Raw genomic sequence first — 13,316 nt, 5'->3', positions numbered from 1 at the left:
GGCATTGTTTATTGGCATATCATAGTTTTATCATGTTTATCCTTTCTTCTAGTTTTTTAATTTTTATACTTGCTCTGAAATACCTTTACAATTTAGGATAACTCTCATATCAGTTAAAAACCAACCATGTCTTGTCAAAAATAAAATCAACTTCACTTTGTGATTTCATTTGATTTTTATCCTGCAGGGAGCAATTCAGAACCAGGAGCTGCCCAGATTTAGTTCCTTGACCAGATGATTCCTGATTGTCTAGAACTACCTTGGTGCTTTGACAAGTGTAGGTAAACTCTAAAAGGGTAAAATCACTGAGAAAACTGTTATGGGGAAACAGTAAGAGAGCAAACATACAGAGCTTGCTGAATATTTGTCAAATTAAGTAATCATAACTAAGGACATAGGTAACAGCTTATAGGTTATATAGATCTCAACTACAATTCAATTGCTTATTCTTTTAATTTTTAAAATACTAGTCATTTTTTATATTCTTTAGGAATATATGAAATAGAATTATTATGGTCAGTATGTATTTATATGTTCTAATTTTTATGGTTCATATCATCAAATAATAGGTGAAGTTAGCATTTAAATAACACAAAAGAAAAAGAGATTCATATCTTTTAATGTTTCCTATAACAATCTCTTCTTAACGATTTTGCCTTCTCACAGTTTACCTATACTTGTAAACAGATAGTTCTAGACAATCAGGAATCAGCTGGTGAAGGAACTAAAACTGGGCAATTCTTAGTATTAAATTGTTCTCTGTATTGATCTGCACTGTTCTAGATAACTGAGACACCAGTTCTATGTGACTACTGAAGCTACAGTCAGAATTTCAATAAACAATATTCAATGAGATTAACTTTTCTTACAATGACAATGTAATGCGAATGTAAATTTTAAAGATCTTCCCTGCCCCTAGGCTAAAGTGCACCAGAAGCCTGGGGAGGGAGGCTTGTTTTTCAGAAGATACTTTTTGATTGGCCAGTGGGTCAAAAAGGTTGTTACATTCTCTGAGCCAGGAGAAGGCTATATAAGCACTGATGTGTAGCTTTGTTTGGGGACTCACTTTGAGAAGTGTTCTGTGATTTGATCTGAATTCTGGGAAGCCGTTGTTGAGAGTCCCCCGGCTTTGAAAAACCCAGAATGTGGAAACCCAGATGTTGACTGGGTATGGATGTAATGATTGGACAGTTTGGAAATCTGTCTACTTGATGTTTCTGTCTTGATAATTATGCCTGTATACTTTGAGGTTCAGGGTGCTGACCTTTTCTCCTGAACAAGGTAAACGATATATGTCTGACTGATTAAAGTAAGCTTGTTAACCCATTTTGAGTTGCTTTCCTTTAACAAAGCAGATCCAAGAACCTGTGGTAGTTGCAAACCCTGAGGACGCTTGGGGTGCTTGCTGCTACAGACAACGAGGCAGCTCTATAGTAGGGTACTACTTTTAGACTCTGAAAGACATGTATTCAAACCAACTAGCCAGGTCTAGATCATATTTTTTCTTTTTAACTCCAAAGATTCTCCTGGTAACCATAACAAGTTTCAGAAACAGATGAGAAGGATTTTACACAACTCCATTCTGGTGAGATTTCACATAAGTTTTGTTACCACTTTTTCCTTGTTCCCTTTATAAGCTAAAGAAAATAACAGACGTTCACAAAAGATACAATACAAGCAAATAATTTCAGTCAGTTAAAACAGTCCATCAGTGTATTAAATTATCACAAAATCTTATGTATATAGATACAGCTTCTGATTAAAGATCACAGGTTTTAAAAAAAGACCAGAGGTAAATTTTCTATACAGGAAATTCTGATTCCAGATAAACACATTGAACCAACACATATTCTCGAGTTGAACCCAGTTCCTTTGAGAGCAACAATCTAGAGTTCTTCCCATTATGCTATGCTGTCTCCTCTAATATTTTTCTTTAAGGAACAACTGTGCCTTAAAAAAAAAGCATTACAGAAGGCAGCATAGCAAAGAGGAGAATCAGAAGATCTCATCAAAATCTGGTTCAGTCACTTACTTAAACTGGGTGATCCTAGACAAATCACAAACTCTTTGGGCCTCAGCTTCCTCATCTATAAAATGAAGGGCCAAAGTTGAACTTAAAGGTGCCTAGTTTTCTTCTAAGTCTATTATTTATTACCTAAGACTACTTGGGTAAAATCAACACATACAGAAAAAGATCCAACCTATACAATTTGTAAAGTTTATTATTAGGAAACATGAATATAAGGTTTAAAAGGGACTGTTTCTTGTCTGAAACACATTGAATGATAATTCATGACAGGGCATATGCAGGCAATGATAAAGTATTAAATAGTATCCAAATTAAGAGGCCATAATTCAAACTGTTCAATTATCATCCACGTGTCCTGGCAGAAGTACATAGTTTTCCTTCTTTATGAAGTCTAATGCCTTCAGAGAAAATGATTTAAAAGCCTCATCACAAACTTAGTTATATAACTTACAGTAAACAATGCCTTTTTTGTGACTAAGCATGCACCTATCACACCAAGCATTTTAACTTTCTATTTACAAATGTTTGAAGTTTCTTAAAATCATGTCACATCCATCATTTAAAGTGCAAGCTACAAATATGCTATACTCCTGAAGAAAAAAAAAGGCATTAAAAAGTCTGATATAGAGTCCAAATTCTGTCAATAGTGGTTATACAACTAACCGAAGGAAACTGGCAGAGCATTCCTAGCTCCAATCAGGTTTTAGTGTAACACCTTCAAGGAGATTCTTCTCTATAATACTACCAACCAAACATATATTCCATTGCTTTAGATACAAGACTTTCATCTTTTCTTGGAGTTTGTCTGTCAGAAACAACCTAAAAGACACAGAGAAAAAGAAAGATCCACTATTTTAAGTAAGCAATTTCTTCAAAACAATTGCATAGTAAATAATTAAACCAAAAATATTAAGTGATTTGTCTGCTCATTCAGCAAGTATGTACTAAATGCCTATTATTTGGCAAGGCACCATGGGGAACATTGTCCCCTGACTTTACAGAACTTGATATCTGGGCTATCATATTTTAAAAGGACTAAAATCTGGAGTGGTAAAATAGAATTCCAATGGTTTTATATCTATTTATTATTTTTCCTACTCCACAAGTTGAAATTAGTAACTGAAACAATGAAACATATTCAGAATGAAAAAATCTCCCAGATTTTAAAAAAAGGTTAAAGGAAACACCAGCAAACACTACCATTTGTTTATCTTTGTTGCAGGTCTTTTATCCGCTATTATGACAACAAAAATAGGGCTCAACAAATTAAAATAAAAGCTAATTCCCTAAGGAAGAAGTAAAAAATATAGAGGGTAAGGAAGGAAAGGAAGAGAGTCTTTTTATTAATCTAAATCTCATTTTCAAAACATAACATTTAAGAACATCCAGTTGTTTAAATTATCTCCAACAGAAAGGAGAAAGGCATGTCAAAACCATTCATTTAATCACTTTTTTGAAAACAGAAAATTAAACATATAGATATAATATATATGTTTTATATAAAAATATATATTTTACATATAAAATATACATTTTATGTATATTACATATATATATAAAACCTTTCAAAAAGGTTTTATACTTCAGTGATTTCAAATTAAAAACTCTTAAAAACCTAAGCTAAGAAAAACAGTTTTATATATATATATATATATATATATATATATATATATATATGTACCGATTAAAAAATAGCTTTTCATCCAACTCACAAAATACCTGATAGTCACTAGTAGAAGCTTTATAAGCTGTAGCAAGAGGTCTCATGGTAGAAATTCTAGGAGTACTTGAAAGCTGTACAGGTGAGCCTAAGGTTTTGATTGGTGGTGTAAAGGCTGATCCTGGAGAAGCTATGGTGCTTCTATCACAGCTTTCCATAACGTTCTAGAGAAAAAAAAATGCAAAGCTTGACTTAATATAATAAAGCTGAAAGGGACTTCAAGGAGTATCTAGTCCAAATCGTTCATTTTAAAGGTGAGAAACTGAGACCCCAAAATCATACAGGCAGTAAGCAGCAAATCTGGGGTTAATCCTAGTTCCCTGGATTTTTAATCCAATGCTCTTTGCACTTCATCCCTTCTTTGGTAGAAACATCAAGGTAAACATATGGATATAAAATTTTAGACTAAGTTTTTTAATGAAATCATTAAGATGTAAGAAATATCTTACCTGGTTCAAATAACCCTTTTGAACAATTTCTGCACTGAAGTAAGCTAAGGCAGTATGGTAAAGAGCCTGAGAAACAGGAAGCCTAGGTTTCAGTAAGATTCTGCCACTAATTAGTTAACCAACCATGGTAAAAAAATTATCATTTTTAATAAGTTTTCACTTCTAGAATTATAAAAATAAAGAGGTTCCCTTTCCTTGGCTTCACAGACAATGAGGTGGAAGCAACTTTAGAGGCCATCTAGTACAGTAACAGTCTTAACAGATGTAAAATTATCTGATCATACTTGATGATCTCTAAAGTTTCTTTCTGGTTCTATGAGTCATTACATGAATTCAATCTAACAAGATCATAACATTTGAAGATACAGTAATACCCTACCTTCAATTAAAACAGGATTTCAAACAACTTCAACAAACCTATAACATAGTAATAAAACCAAAATTAAGCAATAGAAGTGGCTGAAAGACAAACTTTGCCACCAAAAATCCACAAACTTTGATCATTAGGAAAGATGTGGACTACATAGAAATACTTTTTTCCATATATCTGTGAGGTTTTCTAATACAGATCATAAGTAGTTTAAAATGCAGTGACAACAGAAGCAAATGAAAAGAGAAGCTATGAAGACGTTTAAGGTAGAAACAAATAGTCCCCCAGTATAATTATAGTATGGCACAGGACAATAATCAATGTTCCTGATTTAATGAGTCAGCAAGAAAACTTTAAATTATATTCAATATCCTCTGCTCTAGGCAGATGTATAATACATTTAGAAATATTTCCATCAAAAGTGGTTAAAAATTTTTTTTTTAGTTAAAGAGGCAAGTCATGTGAATGTACACCTAATTTCCCAACTTGTTAATATTACTAATAATATTATCGTTGTCTTAATTCAACTTCACTATAATCCATGTTATAGTGAAAGAGACACAAGGGCATAAATGACCTACCAAAAGATAACAATGCTATTTAAGGGCAAAAGCAGCTACAGAAATCAAAAGAATCTCAACTCTCAGTTCAATGGCCTTCCTATGGGCTAAGTTACATACCTGCTTAAAAACTTACTTTATCTATACAAGGTTTTACTCCAATCATGATGGACTCTCCAAAAATCCTTCCATCTTTGCTTAAGGCTTTCCGGGCCTGAAGTTTGGACTGATAACGAATATGCATCCAATTCCCTGTGTTAGACATCTGTACAGATTTCAGTTACAGAAAACATGAGATGGGGTCAAATAAAGCACAGATGAGATTGCATATAAGTAAAATTCCCCAATAAAAATAACAAATCAAAATCACTATTCTATAATGCTTTATTATCTCTATTTTAAAAGTAGGGAAATGGAGACTTAAAGAGTTAAATGGCTTGCCCATGACTACACAGCTTCTTCTGACTCTTTGTCCAGTACAGTTTCCACTACACTGTTATCCCAACAGATAACAAATATTTTTTAAAAGAATTGTGGACAATAATAAAAAAAAATATTCCTATTACAATTAGTAGTACTACACTGCTAACCTAAAAACAAAACCCTATTCCAAATAATACCATGCAAACAAATGCCTTTTAAACCTAAATTCTATTGATGTAACATTCTCTTCAAAGAAAGTACTAGTAAATATTTTAGGTAGTGATACCTAAATCTAACATTATGCCTATTAGAATAAGTATTGCCATAATTTTGGAAGATGGACCATTATCTACAAATCCTGTGAAACAACAAAAAGAATAGACTCAAATTAGCTTTACACAGTTAAGAGTTTCTGTGAGGAAGTATAGGATAGGCCAGATCCATGCCTAATTCCACTTGTCCATCAGTCAATAAGCCTACAACAATAACTGTTGTGATTTCATTTGCATAATAAGGATGAGGATACTCCTTCAATCAATTGCAGATCTGCTGCTGCTCTGCCTGGGGCACTGAAAGAGTAAATGACTTGCCCAGGGTCACACAATTTGAATGTATGAGAGGCAGAACTTGAATCTGGGTCTTCCTAACTCCATGGACAGCTCTTTAATCCACAATGCCACAATGCCTCTCAATAATAATACCTTAAGTTTACCTAGTGGTTTAAGGTTGACAGAAAGCACTTCCCTCAGAACAACCTTGAGAAGTACATACAATGAGTATTATCAGCCCCACTTTACAGACTGGGAATCTGAGGCACAAGTAACATGCCCAGAGTCACACAGTAAATAACGCAGGTATCAGGATTCAAATTCAGTTCAACTATACTTTGCATTCTGTCAAAACTTTCAGAACTTAAGGAAAATCTTATACCAAAAATAAAATCTTCAAAAACTCAAAGAAATGGGGAATTATGAATTATGATTGAGAACACAACCCTTCTGGTTTCTCATATCGACAATTCATCTTTACTCTGCCCATCTTTTAAATTATTTCCCTCCTTTGAAATCTTTTTTTAGTAAAACTTACCACATGTTTTAATATGTTTCCATATTGTGCAAACTGAAGGAGTATATAGGAAGCAGACGCTTGAGGAAACCTGAAAGGAAGAGAAACCACATTCAACACAATATTAACAGTGCAAATACCAATCAATCAATAAGCATTTATTAAGTCATTACCATATGTTGGACACGTACCTTGTGATACAAAGACAAAAGGTAAAAGTCTCTACTCTCAAGGAGCTTATTACTAAACTGTGTGAAAAACAACTGAAAAAATTCAAGAGCTCTAATTGCTAAAAGCATCAATCTAAGTAAATTTACTTTCCAACTCAACAATTTGGTAAGAAGGGATAGCAACACAAAGATCTTAAAAAGAATACCTCCAGGGGCAGCTAGGTGACGCAGAGAGTAGAGCACAGGCCCTGGGGTCCTAATCCAGTCTCAGACACTTAACACAAAAAAATAAACTAGCCATGTGACATTGGGCAAATCGCTTAACCACAATTGCCCTCCAAAAAAAAAAAGAATACCTCTAATCCTTAAAGTAGAACCCAAATGTCATCAATTCTAGCATTTCATTCTCTATCAAACACTCCCATCTTTTTTTTCCTACCTCTATTTTAAGTGATTGCAAATTTATTCACACTACACAAAGAAATTTATAGTGATATTTAATTATGGTGCTCAGATTTGCTAACTCTTTAAAGTGCTACACAAATTGTAGTATTATAAACCAAAGTATTTTTCAGAAGGATTCATTCTAAGATTTTCACAGTACCACTATGGTAAAGTCACAGCTCACTTAGTTAGATACATGACTGTGAATTACCTCAATTATATACGAAGTAAAAAGTCAAAAATCATCAAGTTAACAAAAAAAGTCTCTCACTAACCAAAATATAGGGAAGTCCGTGAATTAAAATATATGCATTTTCCTCATAGTAGAGTCCCTCAGGTCTTCACTCTAAGTCTATTTATTCTTATTTTAGACACAATTTTAACAGACTTCATCATTATTAGGCCCAGTCCACAACATATTAAAAGCAACCAGCAAGAGTAAGAGAGTGAAAGGAGAATATATCTGTTAGTCAATAAAATATATTTGCCAGAGATATTCAGTTAGTCAATAAACACATATTAAGCACTGACTGTGTGCTAAGTGCTGGGTATGAGATGGTATTAGATAGTCACACTAATTATAGGATAATAGAATTACAGGACTACAAACAAAAAGAAACTTAATTATCATGCAGTTCAACACCTTCATTTTACAAATGAGGAAGTTGGGACCCAGACATTAAATGATCTGCCTAAGGTTGCACAGCTAGTAAGTAGCAGAGGTATGATTCACATTCAGGTCCCTTGGGTCCAGGACTAACAATACTCTTTCCATTTTACCATGACAGCAGAAAGAAGTAACAGAAGTGACAGAGCAGACATAAAAAAAAATTATAAAAATCAGAAATGAACTAAAAGACCACAGTGTTCTGGGATCAACTAAGCATTCAACTCAAGATACCTTAAGAATAACTCTATTGCAGTATAAGAATAGTATAAGGATAACCCCATGTTACCCAGAAAAAGTTAAATAATGTTAAGTATAATTTACTGAACCAGGAAAATACATAAAATAACTGAGAAATAATTCCATAAAAATGGTTAACATAAAATGTTTTGGCACTTGTGCTGTAATCTAGAAAATGTCATTGTGTATAAGAAACACTTTATTCTAAGGCTAATAAATAAGGTATTCCTATAATATGAAATTAGGTAAAAAATTAACAAATCAAAAATGGGGAGGCTAAAGAGAAAAATGTTTCTAAGAAGTGCTTTGAGCAATCTACCCAATTCATAGTGACATAACCATGTTACTAAAATTGCTGCTACTAAAGAACAAAAGATTTTTGTTCAGAAATTGAAATTCAGGTATCATTGTATTGATATTTCATGATTTAAAAAGACTATAAAGATTCAAACATGAAGAACCTAGTTTCAATTGCTACAAATATAGACTTGAATGAGGAAAACCCTTGGTCTTTCTGAAAAAAAAAATAAGAGAATTAAATAATTTTGATTTTATGTTGTTATTCTAACATCTACCCACTTCCAAAATTCATGCAGTAAGCTTCAGTATCATTCTGGCAACTGTTTTCAAAAAATAACCAATCTCATATCTGTCCAAATACTTCATTTTTACTGATACGAGATGATTAGATAAATGTGCATGCTAGGTATTACATTATATATATATTTACATAATTGTCATAATTTTTATGCCAATTTTGTTGCTTCAAAATTACATATGGAATGGAAAGAAGTTACTAGGAAGTGGGCAAAATGACTCTTTGGAGTTAAGACTCAATCATAGATAAGGAGATAGTAAGTGAGACAGGGTAAGAAATCAAACGATAGCCACATAATTCCAATCCAAATTTAAGAAAAGTGATTGGGGGATACCTACTTTCCCACACTAAAATAAGGTTACATACTTCACTAATAAATTACATTAACTGTTGAACATTAGTAGACAACTAAATAAGGAAGAAATAGTTTAGTTCTTTGCCCAAGAATGAAAAAGCTTAAGGCAGAGACCCAAATGATGAAAATTACTTACCCAAATACAGTCACCCAAGTGTCATCAAGATGATCTTCTGAAGTCAGGGAATCTCCCTGAGTATAAAAGGGATCCAACTGAGCAGGAGACAGAGTAGTCTTTCGTGGTTGACCAATATTTGCTGGACTGAACATGCATGAACCTATTAATAAAAATAAATTAAATTCCAACGTGATCAATTCATTTCATTTGAAATCTAACTATATTACAAATGGAAAATAGCATATAAAATTATTCAAAATTAAGACAGAACTTTGACCAAAAATAAGATATTTGTGAACTTAATAGTTAAAAATTTGAAACTTATGGAGAACAAATGGTTAAAAATAATTTTCAGTATTATTTCATAGTATTTTCATTTTTGCTAAATATTAATTACATTCTCCATGAAGGCCTTCCTGACCATCTGCATTTTTATCATCACTATAACTTTAAAAAAAAAAAAGTCAGAGGTAGTAAAGAGCACAACTAGATCTAGGCAGCAATGATACCTTGCCTGAGGATCCTAAAACATCTCAGCCAACATTGTACCTATTCTAGTTTGGGGTCAAGGTTCTACTCCCTGCATGCACTTAAGGGGAGGGAAAAACAATGGATAGGGGCAATAAATAAATCCTATGGTTTTCTTATCCTTTTGGATTATTTTTTCTCCTTGAAACTGAAATGTCTAACTGGCTCCCAAATGTGGGGGCTTGCTATGATATTTAAAACAAATCTATCACATTCTGATGCCATGCTGTGCACATTTTCAACAAACATTTATTTATTAAGAGCTTACTCCCTGCAAGTCACCAGAAGAGATATAAAGATAAGTCATAATACCTATTCTAAACAAGGTTACAATACAGAAAGGATAAACATACAAATAAATAAGTATAATACAATAAATGCATAAGAAGAATACAAATGAAGTAGAGATGATTTCTAGGTAGGATCAAAGAATCTAGAGACAGGAAAGACTTCAAAGGTCATGAGACCCACTCTCTCATTTTACAGAGGAAACAGAAGCCCAGAAGGCTTAACTGGCCTGCCCAAGGTCACACAAATAGTAAGTAGCAATGCTAGAATTTTAATCTAGTCCCTCTGACTCCAAATCCAGCACTGCTTCTTTAGCACAAGAGAAGATTCCATGGTAGAGTCAGCATTTGAGTTTGGTTTTGAGGGTTCAATAGAAGGTCAACAGGCAAAAAAAAAAATCACTTAAGCAAAGGCACAGGGTTGTGAAAACTTCAATTTGACTAAAAAAGAATGAGGGAAAGGGGTAGAAAGAAATAAGGATAGAAAGCCTGGTTGGAATCAGTTCAGGGCTTTGAATATCCTGGTTAAGGAATAGGGACTATGCTCAATAGACAATGCTATTCCCTTGGGGAGGAAAAGGAAACTTGGGGGAAGCAAGGGCAATGATGGATGTTAAGGATTTAAGGAGCTCACAAAAGGAAACTGGACTGCACATGTTCTGCTTGACCACAAAAGGAAAGAAAACAGAAGCAACAGGTGGCAGATGAAAAGGATTAAAATTAGGCTTGAGGTAAGGGAAAACTTCCCACAATTAGAGCTCTCCAAATGTGAAATGTTCTATTTTGGGCAGTAGTGAGTTCCCTCCCCCTAACCCACAGACTTGAGGTATAAAAGCAAACATACCCCTTTTGTCAGGTATGTTGTAGATAGTTTCTTATGCAGGTATAGGTTGGACTAGATGGCCTCTCAGATTCTTTCCAACTTTGAGATTCTGTGATCAAGACCTACACATGAGGAAGTGTTACTTCTGTCTGTGATACATAGCATAGACTCATGGTTGGAGAAAGGACATGGAAAGTTTCATTAGAAGACAATTGCCACAGACCAGGAGAGAAGTAATCAGCATCAGAATTAGAAAGGTACAAGGTACTGATAAGCAAGGGAGACAAATATAAGCCACACTGAGGAAGCAGAATGAATAAAACTTGGCAACTAACTAGGTGGAGGGAGCAATGAAGAAGGAAAATCACAGTTGATTACAATATTGAAAACATGGGTAACTAAAAGACTGGTAGTACTACTAACAAAGTTAATAAAGTCAGAAAATATAGCAGTTAGGAAAAAAGAAATTATTTCAGTTTCTAGGTGTCATCTGAAGTTTGAGGTATTCTTAAAAACTAAAAAAAAAAACCACATACAGCGACAAATCAGTCCAAAAAAAATCTATGGTTTTATGTATGTCCCTAGCCTTTTTTGCAACAAGTTGTCTCCACTCTAAATCCGCACTTCTTAAAACTGTAGGTCGGGAACGCATAAAGGGTTGTAAAAAATTTGGCAACACTAAAAGGTTTCTGAATGTCCATCAAAAATTAATTCAAAAGCAAACACGCAATGAATCTGAGGTGTTTCTGGAAGCACTTGCTCAGGCTGCATTGGGCAACTTCACTGCACAGAGCCTTGGTTCGGAACATAAAGCAAGCACACTTTGCACTGTGCATGCCCTCAAGTCAGGCAATGCCATAGAAGGCTGCTCAAACTCAAAAACGGGTCCTGAGTGGAAAAATTTTAAGAAGCCTTATTCTAAATAAATCCCTTCCTCCTCCCTGCACTTCCTCCCTTTTCTGGAGTCTCTTATACCTGGAACTTCCCACGCAACCTCACTAAATAGGATTTCCCAGACTATGAAAGAGGTGGAAAATCATACATATTAGAAACCTTGGGCCCTCTGCATAAAAACCCTCGATCTTGCCCACATACCTGAGATGCCCTGCTATGCAGGAAAGAACCCAGGATCATTCACTCCAAACTACAACTGATAAGAACCTAGGTGCCAAGTCCAAAGAATATCTCTTAGAAAAATCATTGTTCTACTTCCTCCACCAGCTATGGCCCAAAGATTATCTTAACCAAGACCCAGATGTCATTCTGCTGGCTGAATTACAAATGGAGATGAACTCTTTTGGAAACTAGATTATATTCTTGTCCCTCCAGTGATCTGTGAGATCTGGATGTCTTTGTCCCTCTCCTTCTGCCACAAGGTGCCTCAAAATAAAGCTACAAGTCTTCCCTTTTGTGTGTGTTAAAACATATCAATTGGTCAATTTCTCTTATGCCTCTTCTGTGGAAACTGCTAAGTTCCCAAAAATCCAGCTTCAATGGACTGAGAAACAAGTCAAGCTATGATGAAAACTCAAAACTGAGACTCAAACAGCTCTATTCTGAATCCTCAAGCAAGTTACAGTGCAAAGATTAGATTCTAGCATCAGAAGACTAGATCTGCCACTTACCTGTGTAACACTGGACAAATTAATTTATCTGAGCCTCAGTTTTCTCATCTGTAAAATAAGGGAATTGAACTAGAACACCTCTAAAGTATATGCCAGCTCTAAATCTATGATCCTACAAGCCTAATAATCAAAAGCTCTATCAGAAAACCGAAGAGAATACTGAAGTCTTACCAGTAATCCCTAACAAAAAAATTTGACTGGAATATGAAGCTATTCCAGTTTCTCTTGCAACAACAGTCCCTAACAAGACCCAACATTCATCTAAGGTAATGCCAAATATTAATGTGATTAAATGTTCTATTAACTACAATGTCTCATAAACCAGGATCTCCTATTTCCCTAGACATAAAAATGGCCCCCCCTAAAACTTACATCTTACCTCTCCCTCAAGCCCATTGCTCAGTAAAGCCTTGCCAGATAACCCTCACTGGAAGTGATCTTTCATACTGATCTCATAATAATCTATTCCTCTTATGCACTAATTTTTATCATATCTATGCATAAGCAAATCCTTCCTCAGACATTTAGTGTGTGACCCTGGGAAAGTAACTTAACTTCCATTTCTCTCAGTTTTATCATCTGTAAAATAGGAATAATAATAGTAACTATACCTCCCAATGTTATTGTAAGGATCAATCAACATGTATTAAGCACCTACTATATATAAGCACTGGATCAAATAAACTAAAACTTGTAAAGTACTTTGTAAACTTTAAAACATTATATAAATGCTACCTATTATTATGTATTACCACCCCAATTTAAAGTGCCTAGACAACAGGGACCATACCTTTTATCTCTCTCTCTCTCTCTCTCTCTCTCTCTCTCTCTCTCTCTCTCTCTCT

At 34.3% G+C, this 13,316-nt stretch overlaps 1 protein-coding gene across 3 annotated transcripts in view; it reads right to left on the bottom strand.

Annotated features, from left to right (window-relative positions):
• Positions 1-1,685: 1,685 nt before the first annotated feature.
• The window catches only part of NUP35 (nucleoporin 35), a 48,853-nt gene continuing 37,222 nt past the window's right edge, over positions 1,686-13,316 (bottom strand). For all 3 annotated transcript variants that reach the window (XM_069068592.1, XM_069068594.1, XM_069068593.1), the window contains 5 exons: positions 9,227-9,368; positions 6,638-6,707; positions 5,265-5,393; positions 3,749-3,913; positions 1,686-2,848 (listed from right to left, as the gene is read on the bottom strand). In XM_069068592.1, the coding sequence (XP_068924693.1) occupies positions 2,771-2,848; positions 3,749-3,913; positions 5,265-5,393; positions 6,638-6,707; positions 9,227-9,368 (584 nt within the window). In that variant the 3' untranslated portion in view covers positions 1,686-2,770. The remainder of the gene's footprint in view (positions 2,849-3,748; positions 3,914-5,264; positions 5,394-6,637; positions 6,708-9,226; positions 9,369-13,316) is intronic.

This window comes from Petaurus breviceps, unplaced genomic scaffold (assembly GCF_028583685.1).
Source record: "Petaurus breviceps papuanus isolate PSGF00001 unplaced genomic scaffold, PetGlider_PUasm1.0 90763, whole genome shotgun sequence".
Taxonomy (NCBI): Eukaryota; Metazoa; Chordata; class Mammalia; order Diprotodontia; family Petauridae; genus Petaurus; species Petaurus breviceps.
This window is presented reverse-complemented; position numbering and strand designations above follow the sequence as displayed.